Here is a 9616-nt window from a genome sequence, read left to right on the forward strand (position 1 = left end):
GGGGTGGCCGTTTCGTGCCTGAGCGCTTTTGCTATCCAGCTCTCTTTTCCCGAAGCCCCGCCGTTTTATAACTTGTAAAAATCTTCGGGCGCAATGCTTTATTAGTCGAACAAAATATCCTATTTCGATTTTTTTTCTCTTTTCAAAATAAAGAGGCGAACGAACGATTCGGTCGGCGTCACTTCATAAGACGCGGCGGTGGATTTCGGATCTGGTTTTTCCGACAGAGTGAGAGGTAATAGACGATCTTTGTGGTTGCCTTATGATATTAGTGTTGCAATTCTGCAGCTGCACCGGGACACACACACACACACACACACACACACACACACACACACACACACACACACACACACACACACACACACACACACACACACACACATACATAGTGCGTTGCTTGTGCGTGGGCGTGTACACGAACCACTCCAGCAAGTTGAGACAGGGTGAAGGTGTGGCGGCGGCGCGAAGGAGGACGGCGACACACACACACACACAAGTGTCGGGACGAACTTTGCGGAACTTGATATTTGCGTGTTTTTACCGTTGCAGAATTGTCGTGTGCGGGGACGTGCGGGGACGAGGGACCGGCACATGTCGCCGCCGAGATCCGGAGGACAGCAGGGACCAAGGTGCAGCTGGGGGAAAGAGGTGAACACACACACACACCCACACACACATACAGAGGTCTGAATCCACGCGGAGAAAGTGTGTCGTAGATGTTCAGCTGCAGACGATCAGCTGCTTTTCTTGTCTCCGTTTTGCAATCGTGAAAAGATGTGGCAAATAAACCAAAAGTTGTTTATCCGTAACTGTGACACACACACACACACACACACACACACACACATAAACGACGTACAGTGACCGAGGGAATGATAATAATAACAAAATAGGATAAATAATTTGGTATCCGTTTCCTAGCGATTCAAGATAAAAACTAAAATTGATTTTTTTTTCAGTTCATAAATGTCGAGATTCTTTTTTTACCCGCTCATTTTTTCCTCCTTCAGTGTTTAAAAAAAAAAAAGAAATCCAGAAATGCACAGATCATTAATTCTGTGATGCAGTTTTTTCCCCCGACTCATAATAGAACAGTTGTTAAACGGATCCTTGTGTTTCCTCCGACAGCCTGCACCTTCCTAACCTTTCCAAACCACAGAACTGGACCAACGATTCATTTATTCTGTTTATAATAATTAGTTTCTTGTCCTGAGTCCAAGCTGCAGCGGCTCGGAGTCCAGTGAACGCCCCAAACTTGTTTTAAATAGTCTATTACACCTTTCTTTTTCCAGAGTTTCCAGGAAATGAACCTCTGCGACTGTTTTACGTCCCCTTAAAACCTACTAGGCAATAAAACCAGCAGGAAATAATGTCAAATCAACAAGAGACGGGCCATGAATCAGGGGCTCATGAAATAAAGCCACATGGACACGGCAATGAATGTGAAAATCAGGAAGTCGACCAGAAACGGTGCAATAAAAAAAAAAACCAACAAGAGTGTAAATTCACGAGGGAAATATAGAATAGTTTTATTTTCGTGTGACGCCGTGTCTGACGTACATTGTTAAGACAAATAGCTGTTCCTCATATCCGAGGGAAATATACTGCTCAAAAAAATAAAGGGAACACTTGAACAACACAATGTAACTCCAAGTCAATCCCACTTGTGTGAAATCATAGTGTCCACTCAGGAAGCAACACAGATTCATTTGGACTTGTTTTAAGGACATTACATCAAAGTTGGATCAGCCTGGAGTTTGTTTTTACACTTTAATGTTGAGTGTGATTCCTAATCCAGACCTCCATGGATTGATACAATTGATTTCCATTGATCATTTTTGTGTGATTTTGTCGTCAGCACATTCAACTGTGTAAAGAGCAAAGTATTTCATAAGAATATTTCATTCATTTAGATCTAGGATGTGTTTTTTAAGTGTTCCCTTTATTTTTTTGAGCAGTGTAGTTTGGCATGTTCTATTTTCCCATGTTTTCGTGTTCAAAAGAAATAAAACCGTGAATCCACGGAGAGTCTGTGTTGCAGCAGGTTGTCTGACGGTGATCTCTCTGCTCTCTGCAGGCTTGACTGACGTGCCGCGGCTCCCCGTCCCGCCGCCATGCGTAGATTCAGCTCCGAGGGCTCCCTCCTGGACCTGGACCTCCTCCCGTGGAGGCGGGTGGCCCTGAGCGCCGCGGACTACGAGCCCAAGCGGGGGGCCGGCGTCTACGCGTCCCGTTCGGAAGCGAACGACCCGGAGGCGGATCCGGCCGAGCTTCTGCCCGTCATCCAGGAGCCCGAACAGAGGGTCGGGGAGTTGATAAAGGAGCACAGCGTGAGCGCCGAGAACCTGAAGGACCTGGTGGGCAAGGCGGAGCAGGACCACCTGGCGGTGTGCGCGATCGGCGAGGGCTACAAGGCCTACAGCGACAGCCAGCTGGCCCCGGCCGCGCAGGGCGGCGCCGACGGCGCGGAGAAGGACGGGCCGGCCTCCCCCACCGCCGCCTCCGGCCCGGCCGTCTCCAAATTCGAGCATCGGCACCGGCAGAAGCTCGCCGCCGCAAAGCTGCACCTCAAGAGTCTGTTCGGACAGGTGAGGGATTCCTGCGCAAACAGGAAGAATTCATCGGTTCGTCTGCCGTCTCAGTCGGTTTCCTCGCGTATTTTCGGGTAAATTGAGATGAGAACGACTTTATTTATCCCGAAGGAAATTGTTGTGCCAGAGTTTCAAGCAAAAACATAACAGTAATAGATAATAGTAGGAAGGAGGGAGAATAAGAAATACAATGAAATGTAAATTGTCAATGTTCAGGCTATCAAGTGTTTTAAGGTCTTAAGTACAACTGCGTGGATTAATAGACGTGCCGACGGAGAAAAAAAAAAAAAAACCCTCATCCGAGGTGTTATAACTCAGATGCATTGGATATATTTCAGCTAAAACGAATTAAAAAAGAATCGTATACGACGCCTTGGAACGACCTCGATGAAATCTCAATTTGAAGATGGTATTCAAGTCGTTTTTTTTCATCTTTTCATGCCGAGGAGGTTCCCGGTCGGGGCAGAACCGCCTCCTCCTCCTCCTGCGGCGGCTGCCAGTGACTGAAAGAAGGAGCAGAATGAAATAATCAATTATTTAAAACTCACTCTGAAATGTAATTCAGGAAATTAGCGCGTCAAAAGATCCCTCCCTAACAGCTTCTTCTCTAAAGTGGAGGAAGTCATCAGCGGTCGGCAAGATGGGGAAAGATCCTTTGCCCCGATCTTTGTCTTCCAGGCGAGCGGCGTCGATGATTTCCACCAGAAAACACGACAGTTAAATTTCTCCTCAGACTCACCAGTCTGATGTTGTCGCTTCCCTTCCAGAGCCCGCATTCATCCACCTCCAACCTGTCCGCCGCCGACCACCAGGACAGGTGAGCCGGCGCGCCGTTTCGGTCCAAAAGACGACATTTTGGAAGGTTTGACGTCTTCTCCCGGCCTCCAGCGTCTCCAAGAGGAGGTCCCGTCTGCGCTTCATGCGGCAGTGGAGCCAGGTGGGCATGAACAGGAGGAGCCGGATCAGCAGGGAGGAGCTGGAGAGCTGGGCCGAGTCTCTCAACGCTCTGCTGGACAGCCACGGTGAGCCGGCGCTCCCGACACGCAGGAGGTCAGAGGTCGGTACGCGGCGGCGAGAAGATTCGGTCCGTCTTCCCGATTGCGCGGATCGAGGCGGCGAGTCGCCGTCCTTTTCTTGCGGAGCTGGATGTCGGTGATGGAGGTTTCTCCTGCATCTCCTCCCGCTGCCCGAGCTGAAGGTCGCTCGGGGGGGTCGTCGACCGCCGTCCGAGTGATTTCGAAGCGGCGTTTTGACCCGTCGTCTCTGTTCGCAGACGATCCCGAGCGCCGGGTTTTTGATGAATTTTGGACTCATTCAATCGCGGCCGGCCTGGACTTTACTCCGGGTTCTTCCATAAAGCGGACGCTTGGCTCAGCAGGTTAATGAGTGCCGGCGGAGTAACGCCGTCCACTCCCTGCAGAAGGAGTTTCCGAGTTTCTAAGGGCAGATCCGACCCCGGCGGGAGCTTCCGGCCTGCAGATCCACAACGCCTCCTTTTGACTCCCATGACTTTGGTTCGGCAGCGAAAGGCCGAGCGCCTCCCCGGGCGGGAGCGGCGTGTTGCCCAAGCCATGTCGACGCACGTGTGTGTGTGTGTGTGTGTGAGGTGGAGATAGGAAGCTCTGAGGAAAGCTGCAGGAAAATATTCAAGACAAATCTCTGGCGTTCTCCTGCGATCCCCTGCCGAAAGGGATTGCACTTGTTGAGGTTGCGGCTATTTTTATTGGAAATTTCTGGAAGTGTTTCCAATCACCTGCAAGCACAGGGAGTCCGGCGCGCACCGGAAGCGAGTTTCATTCATTGAAATTCTGATTCTGAGGGCGGGGAAACAAACCTTTTTTTCCATGTCGAAGCCGTTCTCCTCGGAGGGAGGAGGAGGAGGAGGAGGAGGAGGAGGAGGTTTCACACGACGGCGATGGAAAGTTTTATCAGGAGGATCTGATGTCAGGGAGTTTCCGCTTGAAATCCTTCCCGGCGCCGACGCCTCTGCTCCCAGAGAGAGTTTGCAGCCTTTAGGGGGAAAAATACAAATATCTGATAGCGCGATAAACAACAAGGCGGTGATTCAGAGTCTGGAAAGCAGGTCGATGCCAAAGTAGCCTTTTACCGCCGTCTGCTGCGGCTCGTCTATCTTCGGGCGTCGTCGCCGGTTTCCCAGAATACGCCTCGCTTCTTTTACGCTTCCCAAAAAAAAAAAGCGCGGACGCTTCTGCGGGGGAATGTCCTTTTTATCTGCGAGCTGCAGAAGCTTTGCGGGATCCGGCGCCCGAGTCGGTTCCCCCCCGGAGGGGACGGCCTGAGCGCTCCCGTCCCGAGGCTCGCCGATCCATTCTATCAGGCGGCTTTGCTGTGGGTTTTAATGGCATATTTTCAGATCCTCTTCTTCCTCGAGGTGGATGGAAATAAAGCCATTTGCAGAGTCTTGAACCGCGGAGATCCAGGAGAGAGTATCTGCGGGTGGGGGGGGCCGCTAAAGACCGGCGCTAAATCCTGCACTCACCCGGTTCTGTTTGCTTTAATGAAGCTCACATTGATAGAATCTCTATCCGATAGAGATAGAAATAAATCGCTGTTTCACAAAAAGTTCAAGAGGGATCGCCTGCAAACCAGTGGAACGTGGAGCATCTTTGCTCAAGTGTAACGAAACCTCCTTTATTTCCTATTTCTTGACCAAACCCACGGATCGTTTCCCTAATTTCCCCTTCGTGATCGTCTCTTTCCAGACCCTTAAACCGCCGGCGACAAACCATCTGCCCAACAAACTCCAATAACTCCCTAAATAGCGGTGGAAAACCATTTCGCTGAGGAGAAAAGTCCACTTCGCCCCCGGAAAGCTCCTGCTTCCCATGCTGATATTTATCTTGTTATTCCGTCACGGTGAAATTGCAATGAGCGACTGATTCCAGGGCGCGTCGGCCGCACGAAACACCCGCAGGGATGCAGATTCGGACGTCTGCAAGCGTTTTAGCTTCTTGCGCGGTCGTTTGAGCAAAGCGAGCTAATGGTAGATTAGCGTGTCTGGAATGAACCACGGCGAGCGGAAGAAGCCGGAAGGATCCGCCATACTGGGCGGAATGCGATCCGGTCGGTAGGCGGGATGCTTCGCTACGCTTCGTCACGCTTTCTGAAGGTGTCGAAGGTGAAAAATGCGGTCCACGTGACTCGTACCGATGAAGACCCAGGAGGTTGTAAGGAACGTGTAAGGAACGTGTCCGGAGGACGGATGCCGGAAGAACGACACGGGACTTTCTTTATCTGGAACATTCAACGAGCAGAAGAGCTCCCGTCGGACCTCAGAACGGACGCAAAGACATCTACAAGAGGCCTCTGGCCTCTGGACTCGAGGTGCCGCGAGAAGCCATCAGTCTTTTGACGGAGAACCGGCGTCACGGCCCATCGGGAACTTTCTCCCTCGACACATGAAGCAGGAGACGGATGGAGGCGCTCGATAGGCGATAACCTCGTGGAGGAGAGCCAGGAGGTGAGGAATGCTCCAGTCAGACGTTCGGTACCTTATTGGCCTGGAACCGCATGACCGAGGAGACAAATGAGGATCATCTTCACAACATCCATCCGAGTGTTTGAAAGAGGGATGAAGGTAATAACCAAGGCTGGAGAATGTAAGCGTGGAGGGCGACGACTCCCAGAGAGCCTCTTCTCCATGCAGAAGGAGCAAAGATGGACTCGTAGGAGAGAAGTCCTGGCAGGGAGTCAACGGATAACTTTTGGAAATCCACAAGGAGTGTCTCAGAAATCTGCGAGTCATTTGGGGTAAATTAAGAGAAGCGAAGCGAGGCGTGACTGAGGAACCCCAGATGTGCAAGATGGAGTCGCCGGACTCCCGAGGAACGTCCTCCGCCGAGGGGCCTCCGCGCAAAATCACTTCTTGTCTTCTTCCCGCAGCCGGCGTGACCGTGTTCGGGGCGTTCCTGCGCTCCGAGTTCAGCGAGGAGAACCTGCAGTTCTACCGAGCCTGCGAGCAGTACCGGCAGTCCTCCAACAACTTCAACCTCCAGAGGCGAGCCAAGGACATCTGCAACACCTACATCCTGCCCGGCTCCCCGCGGGAGGTACGGCAACACGCCGCCTTGACACGTCCACATCAAAACGCGCACCTTTTCCGCGCAAAGTCTTGCCCAAATTCGGAAACTTGCCCAACTTGCGGGTCAAACGGTGGCGTCACCGACCACAAGCAGTTTCACCACAAGACGTCCTCCAGAGCTCGACGTTATTGATCTGAAAGATGTTTCCGGGTGAGAATTACTCTTAAAAGTTGTTATTTTGGCCAAGTGGGAACAAACACACTGCTCAAAAAAACATAAAGGGAACACTTAAAAAACACATCCTAGATCCAAATGAATGAAATATTCTTATGAAATACTTTGCTCTTCACACAGTTGAATGTGCTGACAACAAAATCACACCAAAATGATCGATGGAAATCAATTGTATCAACCCATGGAGGTCTGGATTAGGAATCACACTCCAAATTAAAGTGTAAAAACAAACTCCAGGCTGATCCAACTTTGATGTAATGTCCTTAAAACAAGTCCAAATGAATGTGTGTTGCTTCCTGAGTGGACACTATGATTTCACACAAGTGGGATTGACTTGGAGTTACATTGTGTTGTTCAAGTGTTCCCTTTATTTTTTTGAGCAGTATAGTTCCCCGGAGTGCCTTTAGTTTCAGGGCAGAGGAGGTTCGGACCGCAAACCCGACACTTTTTAAGGACTGCATCAGCGGAGGGTTGGGGAAACACTTCCCGCCACGGACGCCCACGAAGGCTTTATAACCCGGAAACCGGCCGGCGATTTCCGGGTTATAAAGTAAGGGGACGGATGTAACGTTCCAGCCGACGCTAGCTAACGGCGCGAGAAGGTCTCTCCAGAATGTCTTCTCGTTCCAGGTGAACCTGGACAGCAAGACCAGGGAGCTGACCCTGCAGCTGCTGCAGGCCCCGTCCCACGCCTCGCTGTCCCACGCCCAGAAACGCATCTACTCGCTGCTGGACACGGACTGCTACCCCCGTTTCCTCCAGTCCAACATCTACCTCGCTCTGCTTCAGGACGCCGACTAGCGCCCCCTGGTGGCCCGGATGATCTCTGAGCCAAAAGACGATTTAACTCGGATTATTAGAAAAGATGCAAACCTTTGCTTTCCTTTTCTTCTTCTGTTTTGGGAGCGCGAGATGTTAAGAATCTGGATCCTGTCCAGGGGAGAAGAACTCAGGATGTTAGCTTAGCATGACTCACTTCTTGTGCTTTGCCTCCTTTGGGCCTCACAACGTGGACTCTTAAGGTCGGGTGCACGCAAAATGTCTCAAATAATTAAGTAAAAAAAAACAATCGCAGCTTGAAATTTAGGAATCCAATTGATGAGAGCAAAGGCTTTCTTTAATTTCTTCTTATTTATGAAATTTTCTTCTCTTCAAACAAATTGTCACTGTGTTCCTCCCGTTCCAGGTCACGCGTCCGGATTAGTTTGAATATTTCCATCGGGTCGTAATAAATCTTTTTTTTTGCGCGTTAATGTTAACTACACAGTAAATGTCATACTTCAATATGAATTCCTGCTTGAACACGAGGAATAAAACGCACCGACGACCAGATCCTACAAATATTGGACCTGAATCTGAAGGCGGGACCCGGACGTGTCTGACCTGCAGATGAACCCAGAAGGTGACCTCATTATTTCAGCTGGTTTTGGTTCACGAGTCCACGACCGCCAAAACCTGGACTCAGAGCGAAGTTATGACCGCATCCAAAATAAACGAATAAGAGCCCGGTCGAATGATTCAGTGTCCTTTTTCGCTTTAACCGCTCGGGTTTCTGTCTCAAGTTTTCCAGGAGGCGGTGGAGGAGACGGCGTGGAGAAGAAGATCTCAGGGGGCTTTTGCTTCTCACGCCATGAGATCTGAGGAGCGACTCCCCGGAGTCAGTGGCGTCCAGAGGGAGCGGAGATGCAGCCTCCTCAGATCCTAATGTCAGGGCCAACTCATAAACAACCAGCTCCCAAGTGGAAACTCAAGAGTTGGCTCTCCTCTGACGCATGCTAACGTTTATTAGCATTCCCTGCTAGCTCACCCAGGAAGCAGCTTCGCCGGTTCCGAGTCGTATCTTTGATCGGATGTTAAAGCTAAGCTAAAGGCTTCTTCACACAAATGCAAAGTTTAGCAACAAAAAAAAAAAAGATTTCACACCGTGAATTTCCAGAGGACAGGACCAGCCGAACCCGCCGTCGACCTTCAGTCATGAGGTTGTAGATGCTTCCTGAACAGCTGAAGACCTCCAGCATCTGACAGGACCCAAAAACCCAAATCATGTGTTCATTTTCTGGGCCAATCAGAGGGAGCCGTACTGAGACGTGCAACCGTTCGCCAACCATTCCGTTTGACCCGTAAAACTATGTGCTTTTGTCACATGCCGTCTTCTCCGCTTGGTCCCTCAAGGCCGGTGACTCTGCTCAGATGCTCAGATGTTCAGATGCTTCTTCTGCTGACACAAAGGAAAGAACAGGTTCTGCAAGAACGAGCCCTCAAACCTGGAAAAGGTCAAAAATATGTGGTGTGATTCTTCTCTGCAACACAGTTCACAGCTGGAATCCAAAAGGATGGATGGATTGATCCATCGATGGATTGCTCAATCTATCCATCCATCGATCGATCGATACTTTGATCGATCCATCCATTGATCAATCCATCCATCCTTTGATCGATCCAACCATCCTTTGATTGATCAATCCATCCATTGATCAACGTGATCCATCCGTTGATCGATTCTATGATCAATCCATCATCCATTGATCAATCCAACCATCCTTTGATCGATCCATCCTTTGATCAATCCATCCATCCACTGATCAATCCAACCATCCTTTGATCGATCCATCCATCCATTGATTGATCCATCCATCCTTTGATCGATCTATCCATCCATCCTTCGATCCATCCATTAATCAATCCATCCTTTGATCGATCCTATGATCAATCCATCCATCCATCCATTGATGGATCCATCTATCC

At 50.1% G+C, this 9616-nt stretch overlaps 1 protein-coding gene and 1 long non-coding RNA gene across 4 annotated transcripts; one reads left to right on the forward strand and one right to left on the reverse strand.

Annotated features, from left to right (window-relative positions):
• The first annotated feature begins 216 nt into the window (after positions 1-216).
• Positions 217-8381, forward strand: LOC147215999 (uncharacterized). Of its 3 annotated transcripts, none has more exons than XM_086177737.1 (7): positions 217-235; positions 553-651; positions 2081-2591; positions 3362-3411; positions 3483-3616; positions 6498-6664; positions 7502-8381. In XM_086177737.1, the coding sequence occupies exons 3-7, from the start codon at positions 2118-2120 to the stop codon at positions 7670-7672; spliced, it is 996 nt and encodes a 331-aa protein (XP_086033863.1). In that variant the 5' UTR covers positions 217-235; positions 553-651; positions 2081-2117; the 3' UTR covers positions 7673-8381. The 3 variants fall into 3 exon arrangements, with proteins under 3 accessions (XP_086033863.1, XP_086033861.1, XP_086033862.1); XM_086177735.1 differs by lacking the exon at positions 217-235 and adding an exon at positions 428-446; XM_086177736.1 differs by lacking the exon at positions 217-235 and adding an exon at positions 434-452.
• On the reverse strand, positions 2585-9318 carry LOC147216000 (uncharacterized). Its single transcript, XR_015109119.1, has 3 exons — positions 8795-9318; positions 4429-4604; positions 2585-3097 (listed from the first exon to the last, which is right to left on the reverse strand). It is a non-coding gene; the product is annotated as an uncharacterized LOC147216000 (long non-coding RNA).
• Between the last annotated feature and the right edge of the window lie 298 nt (positions 9319-9616).

This window comes from Fistularia commersonii, chromosome 30 (genome assembly GCF_037954325.1).
Source record: "Fistularia commersonii isolate RoL2024-O1a breed Wild chromosome 30, RoL_Fcom_v1.0, whole genome shotgun sequence".
NCBI classification, from domain to species: domain Eukaryota; kingdom Metazoa; phylum Chordata; class Actinopteri; order Syngnathiformes; family Fistulariidae; genus Fistularia; species Fistularia commersonii.